The following is a 24,854-nucleotide window of genomic DNA, read 5'->3' as shown; positions in this document are numbered from 1 at the left end:
GATGGTGTTTAAAGCCATGAGTCTGGATGAATTTACCTCAGAATGAGTGTTCATTAAGGGAAAAGTTCCAGCACTGATATGTGAGATGTGTGCTACTCCAATTAGAGAGGGCCTTGGTGGCTCAGAGAGGTTAAGTGACTTGCCTTAGGTCACACAGCTGGTAAGGAGTAGAATCGGATTCTAGTTCAGATCTTTTTGTACTCCACAGAGTCGTCTATGTAGGCTTCTGTTGATCTGATTTGACCCATGACTATAATTTAAACTACTTAGAGAATTTAACTACCGCTCATTCAGGCTCTGAAGCCCTAGGTGGTTTCTGAGCTGAGTGTTGAGAAGATCTGGAGAATCAGGAGTCCAAGTTTGGCCCTGGAGCTCCAACGGGATTCCCACACACTGAAACAAGGCAGATCTGTGTGCTTCGCAAAGCCAGAGGTGGCAGAAGTCGAGCCAAAGCAACATATTTTGAAAGGTGGAGCACCTGGCCACCTGGGTATTGGCCAGTAAAGACATGATTTTGGACCTGCCCCACCCCCCAAACAATCAGTGACCCGCTCGCATCACACCCAGCAGCCCTTCCTCTGGTCCAGAAAAACATCAAGATAGGTGTCGCCAGCTGCTTGCCCTTGTCCCAGTTCTGCATTGAAAGTAATGCTGCTCCCCTCTCCAGGACTGTTATAAGGTTAAACGAGAAAATATCGGTGAAATCACCCAGCTTGTGGCAAGGCCTGGGACAGAGTTTAATTTCTTTTTCTTCTCCTGCCTCAGCCATTAAGATCCCTCAGAAGCCATCTGACCTCCAGGGGTTCCCATCTGCCCCAGGTATCTGTTCAGTTTGACATGTCCCCCCAGGAAGTGGTTTTCAGACAGAGTTCCTCAGAGCCCTGGGTTTCAGAGGTGGCACTTTAGGGCTTGTCACCCTGGGATGGTTGTCGTTGTCCCCCACGCCTGAGATCAATCTCTGCCCTTCTCTTTGCCCTGCAGTCTCCCTGCCTTCTGGTTTCCCCTTGGGCTCAGCTAAAGGTAGGACAGGCTGGAGATGAGAGGGAGAGAGAAGAGAGTCAGGCCATTTCTTCCCAGCTCCCTTCCCGCTCTGGGGTGTGGCTCTGGCAGTGGCTTCATCTCCCTACTTATGTCTGTAGTGTCCGTCAGGTGGCCGCCTGTGATATTGTGGTTTATGATAAGAAATATGTATTTAGTCTTCATCCCGTTTCTGGCACAGAGTCTCCAAAACCTTTGGAATTTCCTGAGCAGTAAGAGCAATGGGATCATCTTTTGTTATAATATTTGGTCTCTTGTCCTCAGTTCCTGAAATTGCTTCAAAGCTGAAAAAGTGAAATGGATGTCTTATTATTCATAATAAGCCCCTTTCGACTACAACTAAGTTTAGGTTAATGAGGTAATTTTTAGAAATCTCCTAAAGATGTAGGGGCTCGTTGCCAGGGGAGCCGATCTTGTGAGTAGAATATTGGAATTTTCAGTCCCACGCCCTGGCCTCCTGGGAGGGCGAGGGCCTGGAGGTTGAGTTCAATGGCCAATGGTTTAATCAATCGTGTCTACGCAATGAAGCTTCTGTAAAAACCCAGAAGAAAGGGATTCAGGGAGATTCCGAGTTGGTGAACACGTGGAGATTTCAGGAGAGTGGCGAGCTCAGAGTGCGTGCAATCTCCATGCCATTTTCCCATACCTTGCCCTGTTCATCTCTTCCATCTGGTTGTTCTTGAGTTATATCCTTTCATAATAAACCAGTAATCTAGTAAGTAAAATGTTTCTCTGAATTCTGTGAACCACTCTATCAAATTAATTGAACCTGAGGAGGGGATCATGGGAACCTCTGATCTACAGCCAGTTGGTCAGAAGCCCAGGTGACAACTTGGACTTGTGACTGGTGACTGGTGTCTGAAAGGCAGGGGTAGCAGGGGTGGGGATAGGGGCGCAGTCTTGTAGGACTGACCCTCAACCTGTGAGATCTGATGCTATGTTCAGGTAGATACTGTCAGAAATGGGTTGAATTGTCGGACACCCAGCTGGTGTCCAAGCACTGCTTGTTGGTGTGGGAAACCCCTTCCACTCACGGTGGAATTGGGTGCAGAATGCTTAGCTGATGTCAGTGAAGCAGAATTTGCTAGACAGCCCTGGCTCATGGAAACGTTGTTTGAGAATAGAAAGGATGAAAGGGGGGAGTGTGAAAACCTTTGATTCCTGGGTGGCCATATGGTCACCCATGGTATGGATCAGCAGCAGCTGCCCTACAATCAGTTACTAAAGGGAAAAGTACAAATGGAATTTAGATGTTGGTCCAATTCCTGGGGAGCTGGTTCACTAGATGCATAAGGAAATACAACCTAATAAGAAAAAGGCAAAATAGTCAATCCTTGGGTTATTGTTATCCATAATAGCTAACATTAAAGCAAAAGAATGTGTTGGTTTGGGCCTTGATGCTGAGCCCAGCTCAGATTTCAGTGAGTCCGAGCTTTGGCCACTAGCCTCAAAGCAGCCCCCAAGGTAAAAATTGTGCAGGGACAGCAGAAAGTACCTCTAAGACCTCTGGTCACCAAATAGTCAATGCGGGGGAAGGGCAAAGCCAAGAAATGACTGAAACCAGGGGTACCGTGTGAAGGAGGCGTTGCATTTTGTGGATCAGTATCGTCAGCTTCCTGAGGGACCTTTACTAAAACGGATGGTGAGAGCAATGAGTTCGGGGCTGTGTCTTTGCTTTCGAGTCCTGCAGATGGAAGAGCATGTTTGGGTTGGTACAGGACGCACAGCTCCCCATGGAACAATCACGGATGGCTGTATGTGACCCAGACACACGGGAGGTTAGTCCTGAGGGAACAGCCAGCCTGGTGGACTGGATGAAAGCCACTGTGGCCACTGTGAGGTCTATTTACCCCGAGGAGAGGGGCTGTCCATCTCCTACAAATGCCAAGTGGAGTATGCCCGAGGGAGCAGCTGATACGCTTCAGACGCAAGCCCCGTGGGGCTGGCTTTATGATGTTTGGGATATTCACCCACTGAATATGCCCCAGGTCATGGTTAATGCTGTGGTTAAGGGGGCCACTTCACCTGGGCACCCCACATCACCTTATTGTTGAAAAACCAGGGGACAGTTTGGGAAGCTGTCCATGGGTCTTACAGATGCTAATAAAAACATTAGTTCAAGTAACAAGAGAACGGGAAGAGGCTGTGGGGAGAGTCAAGGGACTTCCCAAAAAAGTGGAAATTTTTATTTAATTTTTAATTTTTTAATTTTTATTTTTTTCGAGGAAGATTAGTCCTGAGCTACCATCTGCCAATCTTCCTCTTTTTGCTGAGGGAGACTGGCCCTGAGCTAAAATCTGTGCCCATCTTCCTCTACTTTCTATGTGGGATGCCTACTGCAGCATGGCTTGCCAAGCGGTGCCATGTCCACACCCAGGATCCAAACCAGTGAACCCTGGCCTGGGCTGCCAAAGCAGAACATGCACACTTAACCCCTGCGCCACCAGCCCAAAAGTGGAAATTTTTTAATGATTTTTAAGAAATAAGGTGAATAAAGCAAATATTGATAGGAAGGAAACAAGGAGGAAACAGAAAGAGGGAGTCATGGGAGTTGTCCCAGTAGGGGGGCCTTTAGCTGGTTAAGAAATGGGGTGAATAAAACAGACATTGATGGGGTTAAAACAAAGGTTTTAATACAGCACTACCAAAGGTTGGGTGGGCCAAAGGGACCCCCTGTTAGTCCTCCAACATTAATGGGCACAAAAAAGAGCACTCTATTTACCCCAGTTTGGAGAAATTTGAAAAGCCAGAAGCAAAAATTACAATGAGAAACATGACCAGCAATCGCTTGCGCAATGGTTAGGCAGATTAACCAGGTTAAAGATTGACTAAAGGGCCCGGGTCCCTTGGCTCAGCCCCCTCCCTAAAGACCCAAAGTGTTTTGCAGAAGAGTGAGTAAAATGGTCAGGAGGGGGAGAAGAGAAGTTTCCAGGACTCCTTGATACAGGAGTCCCATGAATTGTGATACCAGAGCCCATCAGTGAAGCCATGGCTTGGGCTACAGTTAGAATGAGAGAATGTAAAAATGTAATGGTTGATAGGATTATGAAAGTTGGGATGTTTAAGCAGATATTCCGTAAAGAAGTTATATCAACTTTACCTGAATGTTTTGTGGGAATGGGTATGGCCGGGGAACACTTCCTCTACCCAGTACTGTCAAACCAAAACCTGTGGGTGAAGTCCTAATAGAAGCCACGGTTAGGAACTGAAGGGTTGGTGGAAGTAAGGTGACAGTTTGTAGGAGGATTGGGACGTTTGCACAGGCTTTCTGTGAAGTGGTTGCATCTGTTCTACCTGACTGTGTTATGGGGATGGATATGGTATCTCACCGGGGAAGGTGTCCCCTACCTAACGCTATAAAACAGAAGGCCTGTCAATCTGCCCTTCAAGCAATGTTAGCTGCCCACGCTAAATGGGCACCAGTAAGATTGCCGGAGCCCACACAGTGTGGAACAGAAGCTGAGTGCTGATAGAGAAAAATTCTCCGTGCAATGACCTCATGTGGCGCACAGGCTGGGGCTTACGTCAAAAGCCTGCAAGCGCTTCCCAGCAGTGACTACTGGGACTTTGAACTAGAACATTTCCATTTGAGGGCCGTTTACTAGCTTGCCGTTGAACGTTAATTGAAGCTACCCCAATGACTGAAACACATAAAATAATCTTAAAACCTGAACTATCCATAATGTCTAGGATGATGTTCGAGAGATGCCCTACTGGGGACAGCAGTGCCCAGAAGAGTTCCACATATATGGAAATGGAAATGGTTTATGCTGCCTGGGGAATGCGAGGAGGAGATACTCTCGAGCAGAGAGCAGTTTTTCCCCCTAGGACTGACTTTGGAACTGTGTGAGGAGCTGCTGGATTCTGTTATCATGTGGACAGTGCCTATAAAGAGCTCTCGACAGAGCGACAAAGAGCTGCTTGGCTTGGGGACGGCAGTTCCACAGTGAATGGCCAAACATTCTGTTCTGAAGGCTACCACTCTGATTGAAGAAGGTAGAAACAGATCAGCCTGGTGTGCTGAATCGCATGCTGTTTCCCCAGCAGTGATGGAAGAATTGAACAATGATAAAAAGTCCCTATGTCTGGGTTTTTACTGACTCATGGGTATGGACAAGTCCTGGCAGGAGGTCAATGGGAACCTGGCCTATTAAAGGGATGCCCACGTGGGTCCATGGCCATTTGGAAACTAGAGGGTGCAATAAAGTAGGATTTATTGATGCCCGTCAGAACTCCTTTCCAGGTTTGGAAGGTGACTGGAATGAGCAAGCAGATATCCTCATGTGCTCCCCTGAGATGGCCACCTGAGTCCCTGAGATGAGTGGCCATGGGGGCCCTGCAGCAATGCGGAGATGGGCTGAATCACACATATTCCTCTTGCACCCTCTGAGGCACAAAATGCCGATAAGAGCTGCTCTGTCTGCCAGTGAAAGAGACAGAGACTGCGGATGGCTATGTGGTGGATTCCCCGGCGGGATGGCCCTGAACGTAGCTGGCAAGTGAAACTGATGCTGGTATCCCTGGGGGCTACAAGTAGGTCCTGACAAGAGTAGACACGACCCTGGACTGAGCTTTGCTTACCGGTGGTAGATGCAATTGCTCAGAATGTTATGAAAGAACCAGAACAGAAGATCTTGCACTGATTCAGATGGCTGACCATCATTTCTTCAGACCATGGGACTCACTTTACAGCCATAATGTCCAAGAATGGGCAGACAGATATCCTCCTCGGAGTAGTAGTTTGATGGAGAATTGGAACGGGCAATTAAAACATGGGCTGTCCAGAAAGGGGAAATAAAGGCATGAAGGGCTAGCTGACACCCCTTCACGAGTGTGTGCTCACACTCGACATGAACCTGAGTGGGGCTATAGGAGTGTCCCGACTGGATAGGGTTCTCTGTTTTTCTGGTGGATCTGGGGAAGAGGAGGAGGAGGAGGTGCTGGTATTTCTCTTCCCCACATCACTTCATCTTTTTTTCTTTTCCCCCCGACTTGAGGCTGTGACCACAAGGGCTGCTAGCAGGGGTGATTCCTAAGCAGGAAGCTGTAACTATATTTTAACCTCTATGTCAGATTCCTAAGGGCCCGATGGGGCAGCATGTGCCTTCACCCCATTTGGCAAAATTGAAGCAAACAGCGAATGCAGCTATATTGCCGGGTGCTAAAGATAGCCCACTGGTTCTGCATCTGTGCCACCTCACGCTATGTGAACAAGGAGCGGGTGGGGGGGGGGGGCACTTGCTAGGCTAGTGTTGCTTCTGCAATCTAGACCTGCATAGAGGCCAAACCTCACGTCCCTTCCAAAGGTGGAAAAATTGGAGTACAAATAGAGAGAAGGAAAAAGAGTAGCTATGGGTAAAGGAATGAATAAATGGTTTATTAATACCTAGAAAGAAGCTCAGAGCAAGAGATGATACTGTCTCTTAGTTCGATTACACCAGATGTCTGAAGGGGTGAACTCATATATTGCTGAGACCACTCCTGCTTCTGGAACCTGACAAGATTGAATGGAAGCTGCAAACTTAAAGGGCCTCACCCTGGGAGACATTTTCATACCATATGATGATGGACTGGATAGTTATTAGTGACTGAATGAGATTCTAGTAATGTTTTGACTTTTATAATTGTTTTGCTATAAAGGATCCATGTTTGAAGACCAGGGGGTGGACCATGATGTCGTGATCTATAATGAGAAATATATATTTGATCTTTGTCCTCTTTTCTGGCACAGAGCTCCCCAAATCCCTCACACACACATTGGAATAGGTGATCTGAATTTTGGCCCCTCCTTTATGTCTCCAACTGTCACCGAGTTTCGGTGGCGAGATTTCTTCTCCTTCCCCTTCAGCCCTAGAAGGAGTCACAGCTCCCCATTGTTGCTAGTTTCCGAGGGCTTCAACATCCCTTGTAGGTTCTTTTAACCATACCCATATCTCTACAAGGAATCCCTATATTAAAGCCTCTAGAATTGTGCTGTCCATTATAACCACTGGCCACACGTGGGTATTTGAATTTAAATTATTTAAAATTAAATACAATTTAAAATGTGGTTCCTCGGTGGCACTAGCCACACTTCAAGTGTTCAATAGCTAATGTGGCTAGTGGCTACCACTTTGAACAGTGCAGATTTGGAAATTTCCATCATTACAAAAGATTCTATTGGACAGCACTTCTCTAGAACTATTTGAGTTGGATTCTGTTTCCTGCTGGGACTGACCAGTACATGCTCCCACGTCCATCAGCACCAAGGAACTTTTATCTGGTTTACATATCTGGGAATCCAGTTTAATCTGTCATTGGTCTTCAGCTGTTCTAACAGGCACTCAAGACATAACGTTTAACCCCCATACACTGCGGATGGGAACATGTAATACTGCTGTTGCTTTGGGAAAGTCTGGCAGTTCCTCAAAATGCTAAATGCTTTTAACCATATGGTCATAACCATATGACCCAACAATTTCACTCCTAGATATATACCCCAAAGAACTGAAAACATAGAAACTTATACACACGCAAAAATTTGTTCACAAAGCAATATTTATTTATAATTGCCAAAAAGTGGAAACAAGTTACGTGTCCATCAACTGACGAATGGATAAAAAAAATGAGTATATCCATACAATGGACTATTATTTAGCTCTAAAAAAGAATGAAGGATTTGTGCTACAGCATGGATGAATCTTGAAAACATTATGCCATGTGAAAGAAGCCAGGCACAAAGGACAATAGATTGTATGATTCCATTCATTTGCAATTTCCAAAAAAGGAAAATCCATAAAAAAGAAGTAGAGGACCAGCCCTGTTGCCAAGTGGTTAAAGTTCCATGTGCTACACTTTGGCAGCCTGGGTTCAGGGGTTCGGATCTCGGACACAGACCTACACCACACGTCAGCCATGCTGCGGCAGTGGCCCACATACAAAATAGAGGAAGATTGGCACAGATATTAACTCAGGGCTAATCTTTCTCAAGCAAAAAAAGAGGCAGGTTGGCAACCAATGTTAGCTCAGGGTGAATCTTCGTTAGCAAAACAAAAACGAAGAAGAAGAAGTTATTTAGTATCGGCCCCCTGGGTTTGGAGGCCTATGTACTCAAGACACTGATTTTCATATAAATAAGCTGGCTGAGGCAGTTGTCTGCCCTGCTTCCATTGAGGGACAAAAACAGTGCTCCATGAGCCCAAAAAAGGGTCAAATCAATCCTCGTGGGAGGGGTGCAGAGGGAGAAGAAGTGGGAAGGCTCTGTAGAGGAGTCTGGAGTGAGTGTTCCAGGAGGAGGGGACAACCCTGAACTACAGAGAGGCAGAAAGGAGCCAGGGCTGGCTGGGCGTGAGCATCGGATAAGAAGGTAGCATAAAGAAGAAAAGGTTGGAAGCTAGGGCGGGGCTCCTAACTCAGGCGTTTGGAACAGGAAGAGTCTTGTTGAGACCCCATTGTACCCCAATTCTCAATTTGTCGAGGTCCCTTGGATCCCAGTTTTCAACTTCTTCTCTCCGACCATCATCAATCCGCTGAGACCATGGGGCTCTAGCAGGCCTGACCTCCATCTCAGATCACTCTTCTAAACCCTTTGCAACAAGTATTTATCGAGTACCTGATGTGTGCTGGGCATGGCCCTCAGTGCTGGGGATACACGGGCTCCCCATGGTTCCCACTGTCATGGAACCCACCGCAACATCAATAAGGGTTATGAAGGGGAAGCACAAGGACCTATGGGACCACATTACAGGAGCCCCTGCTGAAATCTGAGGGGTCAAGAAAGGCTTCCTGGAGGAAGTAATGCCTACGCAGTTACCTAAAGGATGAATAGTAGAAGTTAGCCAGGCAGAGAGAAGAGGGAAGAGAACTCCAGGAGGACAGAAGAGCTTTAGCAAAGGCCTGGAGGCAACAAAGAGCTGTGGTGTGGAAGTTGATGGGAGGAGCTCAACGTGGCTGGAGTGTGGGGTCTGAGAAGTGGTGACAGAAGTAAACATAGGCCTGTAGGCCCTTGTTAAGAAAGGTGATAGCAAACCTGCCAAGCTTCCTATTCTGTAGCAGCCTCAGGGTCCACGTACAGTCTTGACCATAATGGCACCACAGGAACGATCATGCTGATGTCCTGCCACCTACTGCCCATGCTAGAACTTGCAAAGACCATTGTCTCCCTGACATCCTTATAGGAGTCAAGTTCTGCTGGCACACATTAGTACAGCTGTCCCAGTTGTTAAGATATTGAAATAGTTCTGGCTCAAGCAATCCCTGCAGTACCCCCCATGCCAGTCACTCTGGCCACTCCTTCAGGAAACCTCAGAAGGCCCCACATTCCCACTACTGATGGGTTTACACCTAAATAACAATAGTAGCCCCCCCCCCATGTTATCTTGAGGACTAATGTATACGTCGACGAAAATAATCCACAACCAATCTATAAATGACAATTGGGGTGAGTTTATTATGAGCCAGATCTGAGAACTAGCTTAGCCCAGGGCTTTCCTTCCCCAAGGAAGGAATGGCACCAAAGAAGTAGGGGTGTACAGAGTGGTTATATACCATCAAAGAGTATGTATCACATATGATTGAAATGTCCCTTTTACAATAGTCACGAGATTGCCTTGTCGGCACAGCGATTGATGGACACAGCAGGTAGTAGGTCTGCTGTCTTGGTGGACACAGCAGGTAGCAGGTCTGTTGTCTGGAGCTGGGTGGTCACAGGGTGGGTGCAGGAATCAGTTCCTAGTCTAGGAAGAGATGCTTATCCTTACGGAAATGCCAATGTGGGGGGAAGCTGCACCTTTATCTTAAGGGCATTTGTTCTTGTCTTTGGGACACAGGAAATGCTTAAAGCAGATATACAATGCATGCTCAACGGCCATGGCAGTGCCATTTGGAAAAAAAAAAAACAAGGTTGGGCCAAATCAGGTTTACACCAAATGGCTTCCTCATATACTTCAATATCCTATTGCTTGCCATTTGTTTATCATATATAAAATTTAGCCTAGTGCCTAAATGCACTTAATAAATGTTAGATATTATTGTTGTCACCAAGGCAACTTAAGGAACAATCAGACCAAAGTTCATTTCCCAGAAGACACACCTCCATAGCCTTCAGGTAGATGTCATATGTCCTACTCCCCATGGATCTCAGATTAGTTGGTGGCAGTAGGATCACAGGGAGCCCATGGCCACGACATTCAAGGCCAGGCTCCTTCCACCACACTGATCCTCCATGCCTGCCTCTGGCCAACATTTCATGAATGCTCATGAACACATTGCTGACCTCCATGGAAAACTTTGGGGACAATTGTGGAAAGCTAGAAGCTGCCCTCTAACGTCTATACTGCCAACTGATACTAGGGCACATGTAGGTCTGGTTTAGGATCCAGCATAGTGTTGACGAAAATAATCCATAACCAATCTATAAATGAAAATTTGGGTGAGTTTATTCTGAGCCAAAATGTGAGGACCACGGCCCAGGGCCTTTCTTCCCAAAGGAAGGGCACCAAAGAAGTGGGGTGTACAGAGTGGTTATATACCCTCAAAGAGGATGTTTCACGTATGATTGAAATGTCCTTTTTATAACAGTCGTGAGACTGCTCTGTTGGCACAGTGATTGATGGACACAGCAGGTAGCAGGTCTGTTGTCTCGGTAGACACAGCAGGGTAGAGCTGGGTGGTCACAGGTGAGGTCAGCAATCAGTTCCTAGCCTAAGGAAAGATGCTTATCCTTAGGCAAATGCCAAATTGGGGGCGAATTTGCACCTTTATCTTAGGGGTCTTTGTTCTCGTCTTTGGGACATAGCAAATGTTTAAAGCAGATATACAATGCATGCTCAATGGCCATGTCAGACCCTTTTGGAAAAAACAAAGTCAGGCCAAATTAGGTTTACACCAAATAGTTTCCTCATATACTCCAATAAATCCTATTGTTTGCCAATTCTGTTTGTCACTAGTGTCATCAAAGAGCCTGACTGAGGCTTCTGACCAGAATGGAGTAATAGGGGCCAGATGGACTTGCCTATCCTTAAAAAAGAAAAAGCCACACAAAATCTAGGATTTTCAAACATTGGACAACACGCAGTGCAGGACAGTGAGCTCTAGGACTGCCCCAGCTTACTGCCTGGAGAGAACTTCCAGGGAGCGCAGGAAGAGAGAACCCAAATAGGCTCCAGTGGTCTCTGTGTGTTAAGCAGACAGAATTCAGAATCTAGGGAGGCCAAAGCAGTCAGCATTCACGGGGCTGAGGAATGAGAGGAGAGAACAGCATCAAGAGAAAACTCTAGACACAGGTAGAGGGCTGTCACAAGTCTTCAGCTGAGTGCTGAGCAGAGGAAACAATCCCCAGGGCTCGCACAGGGAGGGAGTACCTCATGGTTCCACCAGCCAGAGTGATAAGACCACCAAACACGCGGGCATCTAGTAGAGGACTCAGAAGGGTGTTGCCTCAGCAGTGGGGCCAGATTTACCTTAGACTAAAGGCTATTCTGATCCTGCCTAACAAAGTGAAAAGGCAAGCCTTGAAAGAATCAAACTGCTTCCAAGGCATTGTTGATGCAAATAATCCATAACCAACCTATAAATCAAAATTGGGGTGAGTTTATGTGAGCCCAATCTCAGGACGATAGCTCGGAACCTTCCTTCCCCAAGGAAGAGGCAGCAAAGAAGTGGAGTGTACAGAGTGGTTATATACCATCTTGGAACAAAGAGCACACATCACATATGACAGGACTATCTCTTTTACTACTGTCACAATAGGTTGGTGGTCACAAGGTAAGCATAGCATGTTGGTAACTAATCCTTAGTTCCCAGGAAGAGATACTTGTCCTTAAGGAAATGCTGATATGGGGGGAAGCTACATCCCTATCTTTAAGGGCATCTTTCTTGTCTCTGGGACATAATAAATGTTTAAAGCAGATGTACAATGCAGGCTTAACAGGCCACGTCAGGCTCTTTTAGAAAAACAAGCTCAGGCCAAATTAATTTTAAACCAAAGGCTGCCTCATATACTCCAATGTATATTAATGCTTTTCATTTATCAGCATTAAGACCCCCCCAAACTTCTCAGCCAAGTAACATAACTATTTTCCAGAACAAAGTTCAAAACATTTAAAGCAGATTTCCACCTATGGTTGAGTGAGGAAGTCAGCAAATCTTTTTCCCAAAAAGCAACTATTAAGCTGGACAAAACAGTCATTTCAGTGCTCTGAAATCTACCAAACACATACCACAATCCAAGAAGCATATTGGGGTGAAAACTGTTCAACTTTGAGTTAGGACAGTGGGAGCCCATGGTGTTCTTGCTTGGGGCTGCTCCATCTTTCCCACTTCCCAGCTCATTAGGTGCAGAGGTTCTGCCAAGGTGGGGCAGACCTTAAGGACGAGTAGCTTCATTGCTGAAAGGGGTTCATTTGACTTGGAGATGCAGATGATGCCCATACCCAGTGATGTTGCCAGCGGAAGTAGTCATCTTAGTGGCAAGCAAGTGAGGAGAGCCAACGGCTCTACTAGCCTGATGCTGTAGTTGTGGTTGAGGCAAGCATATTCCTAGCCAAGGCTGCATGGATTTACAGCAGAGAGAGCCCATGTTACTCATACACTCTTGGCCGACCCTGGGGCTACACGCATAGAGAAGACTGAAAAGGGCTCAGTGAGAAGTAAAACTGGGGCTGACTTGAAAACAGCCTGAACTTTGTGCTCTTCTGCCCACACTCAGATCCATTGGCAGAGACAGAATTCTCACTGGCTCAAGGTGACTGATACAACTTCTATCCAATAATTGGCTGACGATTAAGCTACACAGACACAGGGTAATTCCCAGGAACCCAAGCTTAACAATGAAAATGAGAATTGTTAAAAACAGGAGGAGACATCAGTAGCCACATATCACAGGAGAGGCAGATTCCACATGTTTCGCCTAGGCAAATCATTAAACAAACAAAAAGTAATGACCAAACAGCCTGTAGGGGGCATTGGAATCGAGTCCAAATTCAGGAAAAAAAGTAATCAGGAGAAACTGAGTCTCCCCAGATGTTGGATTTAGCAGGCAAAGACTTTGAAGCAGCTAAAATAAATATATTCAAATAACTAAAGTAAACCATATTTAAAGACTCAAAGGAAAGTGTGTCAACAAAGAATCAAAAATTGATCATCTTGATAAGGGGATAGAAATCATTTTTTTAAAAAGGAATGAAGTTCTGATACCTACAGCAACATAAATGAACTTTCAAAATGTTATGCTAAGTGAACTAAGCTGGACACAAAAGGACAAATATTGTATGATTCCATTTATATGAGTTACATAGAATAGGCAAATTCATAAAGACAAAAAATAGAGGTTACCAGGAGCTTGGGGGAGAAAGGAATGGAGAGTTATTCTTTAATAGGTACAGAGTTTCTGTTGGGATGATAAAAAAACTTCTGAAAATGGACAGTGATGATAGTTATACAACATTGTGCATGTACTTAAATGTTACTGAATTCTATACTTAAAAATTGTTAAAATGGCAAAAAAAAAAGCAAAAGAAAAAAAGGAATTCTGGAGTTGAAAAGTACAATAACAACTGAAACAAAAAATTAACTAGAGGGGCTCAACAACAGATTTGTGATGGCAGATGACAGAATCAGTGAACTTGAAGATGGGTCAACAGAAACTATCCAATCTGAAGAACACAGAGGAAAAAAGGCAAAGAAAAATTAGTCTTTCCTCAGAGACCTATGGAACAACATCAGATGTCCCAATGTAAGCATAATAAGAGTCTTAGTAAGAAAGGAAAAAGAAAAGGGCAGAAAAAATATTTGAAGAAACAATGGTAGAGCTTCCATAGTTGGTGAACGTATCCATATACTGGGAGGGTGGCATGCCCCAGTTTCATGGGGACAGCAGCTCCTGTGCTCAGGACCCTTCCAGACACTGCCCTATATACTTCTTTATCTGCCTGTTCATCTGTATCCTTCATAATATCTTTTATAATAAACTGGTGAACATAAATCGAGACACAAAGTGATGGTGTGACTAAATGGCAGAACTAGGATTCAAACCCACAACTGTCTGGCTAAGACACAAAAATCTTAACCTTAACCATTTTGCTCACAGAATATGTCCTCACAGGAACTAATAGCATAAAGTACTTTATCAGGGAAAAGAAAAAAAAAGAAACAATGGCCAAATCTTCCCAAATCTGATGAAAAACTAATCTACATAGCCAAGAAACTCAATATATACCATGTAGGATAAATACAAAGAGACCCACAGTCAGACACACCGTAGTCAGCTGTTGAAAGACAAAGAGAAGATCATAAAAGAAGCAATGAAAAAAGGCTCACTATGTACAGCAAAACATCACTACTGATATATGCTGCCTTTGCACCTGAAACAATGGAAGCCAGAAGGCAGGAGAATGACTATCCAATGTGCAACCAGACAAAATGAAATTAAGAGAGCAATTTCATGAACGATGTTGTGCCAGTAAATTCAACCACGTAGATGAAATGAACAAATTCCTTAACAATAACAAACTACCAAACTTACTCAAGAAGAAATAGGACTCTTGAATAGCCTTACATATAATTAATGAAACTGAATTTGTAGTTAAATTTGAATTTTGTGCCTAAAATAAAAGCTTGATCTTTGAAACTAGCATGGACCTCTAGGCACTGAAAGACAAAGTCTTTCTCTTTTATTCCCAGGAATAATCTTTCTCTATACGATGTTTTGGTGTGTTTTTGGTTTTTTATTTTTTTGGTCTTTACATGAGCTGACTTTCAAAATATTTGGAAGCAGAAAGGATTCACTCTCAGATTTCTCACCTTTCTTTGCTGTGACCTTGACAAAGTCAATTGAATAACTTTACATTCCTCATAAACTGGAGGTAATAAATGGAAATATTCAGGAAAAAAAACTTTCCTATAAAGAAAACTCCAGGTACAGATGGCTCCATTGGTCAATTCTACCAAATATTTAAGGAAGAAATAAATAATATCAAGGAATATTATTAGAATAAATAAATAAATATCAATTCTACATAGATTTAACATTATCCCAATCAAATCCCAACGTTTTTTGAGAAATTGACAAGCTGATTCTAAAATTTATATAGAAATGCCAAGGACATAGCCAGAACAATTTTTTTAATGCTCATAAAACATTTATTTATTTATTTCTTCTTATTTATTTATTTTTAAATTTATTTAGTTGACATACAATACCACATTAGTTTCGGGGATACAATATTTGATATTTATGTACATTACAAAATGATCACCTTGGTAAGACCAGTAAGCATCATCAAGCCACGCTGAGGCAGCGTCCCAAATGCCACAACCAGCAGGACCCACAACAAAGAATATACAACTATGTATCGGGGGGCTTTGGGGAGAAAAAGGAAAAATAAAATCTTTAAAAAAAAAAAAAGAAAGTTTGTACCTCTTAGTCCTCTTCACTTATTTTGCCCATCCCCCCATACCCTTCAAAACAATTTTTAAAAAGAAAAAGTTAGAGGATGTACACTGTTTGATGTCAAGACTCACTATAAAGCCACAGTTATCAAAACATAATGGTATCAGTGTAGAGATAAATATATAAATCAATGGGATAAAATAAATAATTTGGAAATAGATGAACATAGGGCCGGTCTGGTGGTGCAGCGGTTAAGTTCGCACGTTCTGCTTCGGCGGCCTAGGGTTCACTGGTTCGGATCCCGGGTGTGGACATGGCGCCACCTGGCAAGTCATGCTGTGGTAGGCGTCCCACATATAAAGCAGAGGAAGATGGGCACTAATGTTAGCTCAGGGCCAGTCTTCCTCAGCAAAAAGAGGAGGATTGGTGGCAGATGTTAGCTCAGGGCTAATCTTCCTCAAAAAAGATTAATTAATTAATTAATTTTTTAAAAACTTTTAAAAAAGAAGAAATAGAGGAACATATATGTGGTCAGTTGATGTTTGGCAAAGGTGGCAAGGCAATTTGATGGGGGAAAGGATAATCTTCCCAACAAATGATGCTGAAACAATTGGATAGCCATATACAAAAAAAGTGAATTGTATACAAAAGCTGAGTTGAATGTATCATACACCCAAATGTTAGAGCTAAAACTATAAAACTTCTGGAAGAAAACATAGGAAATCTTAGTCATCCTGGGTTTGATGAAGCTTTCTTATGTAGGACACAAAAAGTACAAACTATAATAATCAACAAATTGAACTTGATTAAAATTTAAAACTTTTTTTCAGGGGGGGACAATTAGCCCTAATCTAACATCTGCCTCCAATCCTCTTCTTTTTCGCTGAGGAAGACTGGCCCTGAGCTAACATCCATGCCCATCTTCTGCTACTTTATATGTAGGATGCCTGCCACAGCATGGCTTGACAAGCGACGCATAGGTCCACACCCGGGATGTGCACCAGCAAACCCTGGGCTGCCGAAGCAGAACGTGAGAAAACTGCTGTACCACCAGACTGGCCTCTAAATTTAAAACTTTTGCTCTTCGAAATACGCTGATTTAAAAAAACGAAAAGACAAGCTACAGCCTGAGAGAAAATATTTGCAAAATATGCATCTGACAAAAGACTTGTATCTGGAATGTATAAAGTTCTCTCACAACTCAATAATAAGACCCAATTTTAAAAATAGGCAAAAGTAGTAACAGACATTTCACCAAAAATTCTGGCTGGACTTTAGAACCACACAGACCTGGATTCAAATCCTGACTTTACAACTTTCAAGCTGTGTGACATTGGGCGGGTTACTTTGCCTCACCTCTCAGCCTCGTTTTTCTCATCAGCAAAATGGAGAAAATATGTAACGAAATAGTAGGTAGTCTGGAAAATTAAACATAATATTCTTAACTTGTTTAGATACTTAAGACATTCCAGTCGCCTCCTCTTCTCTTTGTCAAATAGAGAGGGTACTATGTCTTAAGCCTGGGAAGACTAGGCTAATAAGAGGCAGCAGTGCCTTAGGCCAGAAGGTAAATGCTCACATTGTTTCCAAGCAAGTATGAAGAGATTGAGACAGAGAAATCTGTCCAAAACCGGGCCTTGGAGCTGTAGAGCCTGACACCACTGAGAGCAGCAGGGCAGAGATATGTCAGGTAGTGGGTGGGGAACAGGAAAGTGAGAGCAAGGATGATAGCATCAGAACAGGAAAACCAGAGGCTGCCGGAACAAATCTCAAACAGCATCAGCGTTTGCAGCTGGATGTTACAGCCTTGTCACTCGCAGTGTTTATGCAGATAGAAGTGGTTTACATAAAGGGCAGGCTGGGCCAGACAAGCCTCTTGGAGAACAGGGGTCTGGTAGGGACAGGGTAGCAGCAGCCCGCAGCCAGCCAACTGGAGATGTGTGCTGGGACAGACACCCAGAGGAGGCTGAGGTGGTGTGGGAGCCACGGAACCTACCACTGAAGAGCACACCCTTGACCTTGGGGAAGGGCTGAAAAGGACCAAAGGGCAGCCCGGCCTCCATGGGTTGTTCCGAAATAACTACTGACTTGAACATTATCCTGTCTTGGGCCCTGAACAAAACATCTGCTTCTAAATTCACTTACAAGAAATTCCTCTTGAGTCTCAGCATCAGGAAGAGCTGGACCTCTGCAGGGTTCCAGCTTGGTTCTGGCTGGAAGAGAGTGGAAAGCAAGCTGTCAGTCTCAGGTCTGCCCGCTGCCTGGGAGTCTGGGGTTTAGTGACTACGCAAAGAGTCATCAAGCCAGCTGGGTGGGTCTGCAAGGGGCAGCAGATGTGTCAAAGGCATAAGACCCCCCAAAGTCCACAGGCTTTGTGGAGCCTGACCCTTCATTTATTTTGACCCCTTTCTGGGCTCCCCCACATTCCTCGTCTCTCCCAGGACCCCACCAGATGTCCAGGGCAGAGTGTGGCACCCCAGCCCTCAACCAGGAGCGCCCAGACTCCCCTTCCCCACTCCTGCTACTCTTCTGGAAAATGGCCTGCCAAAGGCAAGAGGCTGCATTTCAGAGGGTCTGGTATCCTGGATGCAGTGATGACATCTGCAGCTTTGTCCTCGGGCCCCTTCTATAAATTTTCCCCTGGCTCAGTGACACCCCCAGGAGTTAGAAAGACTCTAATGACCCCTCAGCCCCGTCCTCTGAGAGACTCTTGGGTCTAGACAACTGTATGCTGCCCATCCAGGTCACGCCTCACCCCTTCTGGGGCAGCAAAGAGAAACAGCCCCACAGGCCCCCAGTTTCCAGTCTGGCTCAGGAAGGGATTGTCCCCCTGACACACAGGAAAAGGAAAAAATTGGCTCATTCCCTACTCATTCATCAACACTGATCCCCTGCCTCCGGCTAACTGATGGAGACAGACCCAGGAGAAACTGCTCTAGGTGTGTCAGACATCTGTGCTATTGGGCACCGGAAGAAACGATGACCAGCCTGGAAGCTGGGAGTGGGGGTGAGGAAGAGTTTAGGAAAAGGGAGGCCTACAGCCAAGTCACAACAGATCCGTTAATTGGTCTTTCCCAGATAGACGGAAAAGAGAGAAAGGCATCACTGGCCAGCCCTGGAGAAGAGCAATGATCTGCCCTGTTCTGGGAGCAGGGTGGAGCCTGGAGTAGGGAGAGAGAAGTGAAAAGGAAGGCAAGGCAGACATGGAGCTGAAGGGGCTGGCTCAGACTGGCCCACGGAAGACCTTCTCAGTCAGGTTCAAGCTTTTGCATTTTATCTTAAGGGCAACGGGGAGCCATTAAAGGTTTTCAGCAAAAGGCAAAGGACTTCACTTCTGTGGTCTTCCTCCCAAACACCTATAGTCCAAATCTAATCATGAGAAAAATACCAAACAAGCCCAAATTTTAGGAATATTTTACTAAATACCCAACCAGTACTTCTCAAAACTGTCAAGGTCAGCAAAAACAAGTCTGAGAAACCAAGGAAGGTAAGGAGACATGACAATTAAATGTAATGTAGTATTCTAGAAGGGATTCTGAAACATGAAAAGGACATTAGGGAAAAATTAGTAAAATCCGAATAAAGTATGAGGTTTAGTTAATAGTAATACACCATGTATCCATACAATGGAATATTACTCAACAACAAAAAAGAATAAAGTATTGCTACACGTTACATGGATGAATCTTGAAAACATGCGAAGTAGAAGCAGACACATAAGACACAAAAGAGCACATATCGTTACGATTCCATTTGTACGAAATGCCCAGAAATGGCAAATCTACAGAGCCAGGGAGGAGGTTAGTGGTTGCCAGAGTCTGGAAGGTAAGGGGGGCTGGGGAGCAACAGGGAGGGACTGCTAACGGGTAGAGTTTCTTTTAGGATAGACAAAAATGTTCTAAAATTAGATTGTAGTGATGGCCGCACTGAAAACCACTGGTGGGTTATACCTCAATAAAGCTGCTTAAAAACAGTATAATATTGCTTTTCAGCTGTAATGAATGTACCACTGAAAGATGCTGACAATAGGGGAAACTGGGTGAATTCTCTGGACTAGTTTTGTAAGTTTTCTGCAAATCTACAGGACTATTGTAAAACACAAAAAACTTACTTAATAAAAATTATATACATGTACATACACATATATATACATACAGCTTAAGAAAAGGCAAGGGAGTTAAATGCTGATAGAGACTTGAGATAGGGACATGGCCACATGCAGAGAACTTAATGATGTTCATGAGGGGGAGAGGCAATCAGCTGGATGGGGTCCGTGTTAGTTTCCTATTGGGGCTGTTAACAAATGACCATAAACTTAGTGGCTTAAAACAACACAACTTTATTATCTTAACGCTCTAGAGGTCAGAAGTCCAAAATGATTTTCACTGGGCTAAAATCCTCAGTGAGCCTGCATTTCTTTCTGGAGGCTCTGGGAAGAATCAGTTTTTTCCTTTTCCCAGCTTCTACAGGCCACTGCATTCCCCGGGACATGGCCCTTTCTTCTATCTTCAAAGCCAACAGCAACATCTTCACCTCCCTCTCTCACTTTGACCCTCTTGACTCCCTTTTACTTTATAGGATCCTTGTGATTACATTGGGCCTACCTCAATAATCCAGGATGATCCCACCATCTCAAAATCATTGATTTAATCCCATCTGTGAAGTCTCTTTTGCCATGTAAGGTCACATATTCACAGGTTCTGAGGTTGAGGACATGGACGTCTTTGGGGGCCATTACTCTGCACACACAGGGTACCATGAGGGAGATGAACACAGGAGGCTATGAGAAAGTGAGGTCAGCTTTGGATAGGTGGAACCTGGGGTGCCTATGGGACATGCAGGGGAACTGCCCCCTTGGCTTCCATCTATTCAACAAACACGAGGCACCTCCCATGAGTCAGTCACTGCAGACACAAAGGTGAACACTGTATTTTACTGGTCCTAAGAGATCTGCTTTTCAGTGCTGAACATTTCTGAAATCAGAATGTTGTACCTTTTAATCAATGACATCTTATACTTGTAATTGGCGGGCTTTTCTTTCTTAGTGACACACAAAGTAAGATATCTTAACAACCGAAGGCATCTTAAGAATCAATGAAAACCAGGTCTGGACTAGCACTAGAGTGGGCCTAATTATACATAAGGTGGGAGACCTCACAGAGAATCAAATATCCCCACCCTGCCCCCAAGTCTTTCCTAGTTCCCAGCCTGGCTCCTTCCACTCTGGCGCTCCCATGTGTCCCACAGCTCTGGCTCCTATAACAAACAGACTTCCCCAGAGCCCTGGCCACCACATACATGCTCAGCTCTGCTACCACAGCAATGTCCAGGAAGCAACCCCTCTCCCCAGGTGGAACCTCAGTCATGGGAGTCAGGCCCAGTGGTTCTCCACCTGGCCACACACTGGAAACACTTGGGGGCTTTTAAAAGACCCAACCACCAGGCCACTATCTAGACCAATTCATTTGGAATTTCTGAGGAGTAATTTTACAGCTCCCCACGAGATTCCAAGGGACAGACAAGATGGGAAAGCGGAAGAATGAACTTAACTTGGTGCCAGTGAGGAGAGGCATACTGGCAGCAGCACTGGTGGGAGGTAGGGGAGTGTTAGGTCCAGACTATACAATTATACCTGTCTGTCTCCCTCCCAATTGCCACCAGACTCTGAATTCCTGGAAGGGGACCAGCCCAGTTACCTCAGTTCCCTCAATGCACTAACTCTGTGCCAGGCACACTGTGGGAGCCAAGAAATCTAAGCTTCAGGGCCTCAAAAGCCAGGCAGAAAAGGCCTGGTGCCAAGAAAGGTCTGGGAAGGGAGCCCATTGGGTCTGGGCCAGCCCTCTGATTCACTGTGTGACCTCCAGCGAGGCACTGCCCCTCTCTGTGCCTGTTCAATGCATGGTTAGCCCAGGTGGCCTTGGAGGATCCTTCAAGTGCTAACGCTGAGTCTGCACTTCACTGAAAGAGCTAGAGACAGTGGAGAGGTAGTGAACAGCAGGCTTCCTGCTTACCCCTAACAGATGTCCCAGCCCTTCCAGGCCTAAAATCTCCATTTCCGGGGCTCTATGCTGTACTGGCTGCAAAGAAAGAGACTCTAAGGTCCTAAAAGTCTAAAGACCTCAGAATAGCAACACAGGAACCCCCAGAGGATATCGGAGAACCTCAGGTGAATTGAAGGATTTTTAGATGACGAGCAGAGTCCAGGTGGAGAGACCACAGGCCACCTGACAGCCCTGGCTCTGCCCATAGGCAGCAAACAAAGGTGAAGTGGTTCAAAGGAACAGAAACTCCCAAGGAGGAACTTCACGAGGAAACACTCAAGGATGGAGGTGAGTCCACAGGAGCTGTGAAGAAGGTTGTGGCTTTTGGCCCTCAGCACAGCCAAGGCCATAATACACAACTAAAGGCTTTTATTGGGAAAGGAAAATTGACTGAAAAGTGGCCCCCAATATCCTCACTGCCTGAGGCACGTGGGGCCTCCTCCAGAGTCCAGGAAAGAAGGGGCCACCAAACCGGGCCCTCAGCAGGCTCAGGTGTAGAGATCAAAGTCAATACGTTTGGAGTTGTAGAACTGTCCACCGGGCGGGTCCAGCTTCCGGCAATAAACACCATCCGGGAAGTAGCCTTCATTCACCCAGGTCTGCAGGAAGAGAGGGCAGAGCTGGGAGAGAACTGACAGCATAAGGGACGGAAAGAAGAGGCCGAACGAAGTAGAAGGGGCTTACCTGCATCTGGGTGCTGGTGAACGGCCCGTACAGCTCAGCATCCCCTGTGTTCTCCCACTTATACTCCCACATCACATCCACCAGACCATCTCCAGGCGACTCTGCTTCTAAGATAACAGGCAAAGCCATTTGGGACTTAAGTGCCCTGCCCCCTGCCCACAACACCCTTCCTCGGCCCTTCAACCTTACCTCCTCTCTGGGCAGTGGTTGGGGTCTCCAGCTCTTCCTCTGCCACTTCCTCAGCAAACATGTCAAGAGAGGGTGGGGGTGTGGGGTCAGGGGCTCCCTGGGTCCAGCACCCCAATGCCTTCAGCCGCATGGCCAATCGTTCCCTTGTCTCCTGATATACACCAAGGTTGCCCCGGGCCACCATCTGGTCAGCCAACCCAGACAGCCGGTCCAGGCGCTGGGGGGAACTGGGCCGCCCAGGCCCTTTGCTGCCCCCTTTGCTTCCTCCTCGGGCCCCTAGACGCCTCAGTGCCCCAGCCACCGTCTCCCTTGGCAACAGCAGCTCCAAAAGGCCCTCCAGGAGAGCTTGGGCACTCATTGGTGTCTGGCCCAGGCTGTCCTCTTCCTCTGAGTCTGACAGTGGGTGCTGATCAGGTGGCCGCTCCCTGATCTTCACCTGTAATGTGAGAATAGGAGGATTTATTTCCTACAAACTGCCAGCAGAACGCAAGGCCAGCACACTTGCTACCTCCAGGCCCCAGCCATGCCAGCCCCTGGGCCACACCCAGTCAATGTTGTCCAGCCAGCTATCTCGGATCTGAGCATCCCGGTTCAGGAAGTAGTTGCCATCAGCATCAAAGTGGCCTTCCTCCATCTCTTCCTGCAGGTTGAAGGGTGTGATCCGCACACCTCCCTCACTGGAGAGTGTGGCTGCTTCCTGACCTGCATCAAAGACACAGGTGTCCCACGCTAGGCATGCAAAAAAGAGGAGCCTCCCTCACCACATATCCTCCAAAACTCCCATTTGTTCCTTCAGCAGAGAGTCAATTCTTGGGTACAGCTCACCTTCCACATCCTCTGAGGCCAGGATGTCATATTTGCTGGAACCTTCCTCCTCATCCTCCTCCTCATCGCTGTCCAAAGAGTGTTTGCCTTTGAAGCGGCTCCCAGGACCCCCTGCCCCAGCCACAGGGTCCACCAGCTGTGAGCAGGAGCCAGCAAGTCGAGAGATGCACGTTAGTGGCTATTCCTCAAAACAGTCTAGCATCTGGACTCAAACTGAAAATCCTCCAAACCCATTTCTCAGAGAACACAGAAAAGCTAGCCTTTTCCACCCTTTCTTTGTTCCTCCGGCTTTTTTCCTCTTCTGGTTTCTAGTTCCTTTTTTCTCCCCTCATTTTCTCTCCCCAGAACGCAGGAGTCTAGCCCCCTCACCTTCTTCTTAGGGACACCGATTTCATCCTCATCATCCTCATCTCCCACGCCTTGGAAGGTCACTTTCCTCTTTGGCATGACTGGACAGAGGGGCCTTCCCCAAGCTGAGCCGAGGGAAAGGGAGCAGATTAAGGGAACTGGGCTAGGATACTCACCGAGAGAGGGCCCCTAGCACAAGAGATATTTCACCTGGTACTATATCCAGTTTGAGAGGGGAGGAAGCACAGAATCAGGGGCCAAAAGGGATGTTAGCAGTCAGGAGGCTCCCGGGACTTGTTTTGCCATGTGAAAGAGTTGCTGGGGCGGGGAAGGAGAGGCGGACGCGCGCAAGAGCTCCCCATGGGCGCCCCGACCCCTGACGAAAGGAGACAGGCTCCCCCACGTGACTATCCCCATTTCCGGACGCCGCAGTCCTGGGCGCGACGGGGCTCCGCCGGGCGACACCCACTTCTCTACTCCCGGCTCCCTCAGAGCCCGCGGGGCCCGGGCGGACGCAGGACCTGGCGCCCTGTTCGCCCTGCTCCTCCCCATGCCGAATTCCCAACTCCACGGGGTGACTCCTAACTGTCCCTGGCTATGTGTACAAACCAGGGAGGCAGCAGAGCCAGCGGTACGCGCTCACCTAAGGATCCACGGGAGGCGGGGTAACAAAAGGAAAGATGCTTTCACCAGGGCTACATCCGGGCCACCCACCGCCATCACCCGGAAGAGAACTGCGGCTGGCGCCGGAAGTGGCTTCACTCGGGTTAGAGGACTAACTGGAAGAGCGGGCGGAAGTGCGCGATGAGCCGGGGTGGTGGGCGAAGAAACACCTCCCTCCCAGAAGTGACGTGACCCGTGTGGGGCCACAATGGCGAGAAGAGGGGACGTGTGAACGTCTAGACCACGATTGGAAGAGAGGAGTATCCGGAAGTGGCTTCGATTCCCTCTTACAGCAGTAGAGGCTCTGGGGTGAAAGTGGAACGCTCTACTTAAAGTGACACCCCGGGTCACGACGGAGGAGCAAAGTCCGAGTAACCAGTGGGCTACTGCTCTAGTTTCCCTTTCTAGTGTTGAGTCATCAAAGGTGACTGGCCAAGGGCTCTGCGCCCATCACCATCTCATCAGAAATCCTCCCTTACCACTCTTAGCGTCCAGTTGTGTGCCCTCTCCCGGTCCGAAGTGCCGCCTTGCTCTTCTCCCTGAGGGAAGCCCGGCTCTCCTGATGGCCCGCCTGGAGGCCTCCGACTGCTCTTGGGACACTTTCCGAAACCAGCTCCCTTTAGGACCCAGGGAAAGTCATTTACCCCGCGCCAAGCCCCTGGATTCCCAGTTCTGAGATGGGAAGAGCCATCACTGGA

The 24,854-nt window shown here is 46.5% G+C and overlaps 1 protein-coding gene across 3 annotated transcripts; it reads right to left on the bottom strand.

The window, feature by feature from the left end:
- Positions 1 to 19,725: 19,725 nt before the first annotated feature.
- Positions 19,726 to 24,767, bottom strand: CD2BP2 (CD2 cytoplasmic tail binding protein 2). Of its 3 annotated transcripts, XM_014842412.3 has the most exons (8): positions 24,636 to 24,767; positions 24,137 to 24,272; positions 23,515 to 23,618; positions 23,146 to 23,281; positions 22,865 to 23,022; positions 22,321 to 22,756; positions 22,132 to 22,238; positions 19,726 to 22,046 (listed from the first exon to the last, which is right to left on the bottom strand). In XM_014842412.3, the coding sequence occupies exons 3-8, from the start codon at positions 23,590 to 23,592 to the stop codon at positions 21,936 to 21,938; spliced, it is 1,026 nt and encodes a 341-aa protein (XP_014697898.1). In that variant the 5' UTR covers positions 23,593 to 23,618; positions 24,137 to 24,272; positions 24,636 to 24,767; the 3' UTR covers positions 19,726 to 21,935. The 3 variants fall into 3 exon arrangements, with proteins under 3 accessions (XP_014697898.1, XP_014697900.1, XP_014697899.1); XM_014842414.3 differs by lacking the exon at positions 24,636 to 24,767 and having other exon boundaries at positions 24,103 to 24,170; XM_014842413.3 differs by lacking the exon at positions 24,636 to 24,767 and having other exon boundaries at positions 23,704 to 24,148.
- Positions 24,768 to 24,854: the final 87 nt, after the last annotated feature.

The sequence above is a fragment of the Equus asinus genome, chromosome 14, assembly GCF_041296235.1.
Source record: "Equus asinus isolate D_3611 breed Donkey chromosome 14, EquAss-T2T_v2, whole genome shotgun sequence".
NCBI lineage: Eukaryota > Metazoa > Chordata > Mammalia > Perissodactyla > Equidae > Equus > Equus asinus.
The sequence above is the reverse complement of the archived record's forward strand: the minus strand, read 5'-3'. Positions and strand labels throughout refer to the sequence as shown.

What these genes read in the sequence shown, in the direction of transcription:
- CD2BP2 (XM_014842412.3), bottom strand. Translation starts at nt 23,592, where the DNA reads ATGCCAAAGAGGAAAGTGACCTTCCAAGGCGTGGGAGATGAGGATGAT. An exon ending in AACCACTGCCCAGAGAGGAG is followed by an intron (nt 22,239 to 22,320) that starts GTAAGGTTGAAG and finishes CTGTTATCTTAG; the next exon opens with AAGCAGAGTCGCCTGGAGAT. An exon ending in TCACCAGCACCCAGATGCAG is followed by an intron (nt 22,047 to 22,131) that starts GTAAGCCCCTTC and finishes CTCTTCCTGCAG; the next exon opens with ACCTGGGTGAATGAAGGCTA.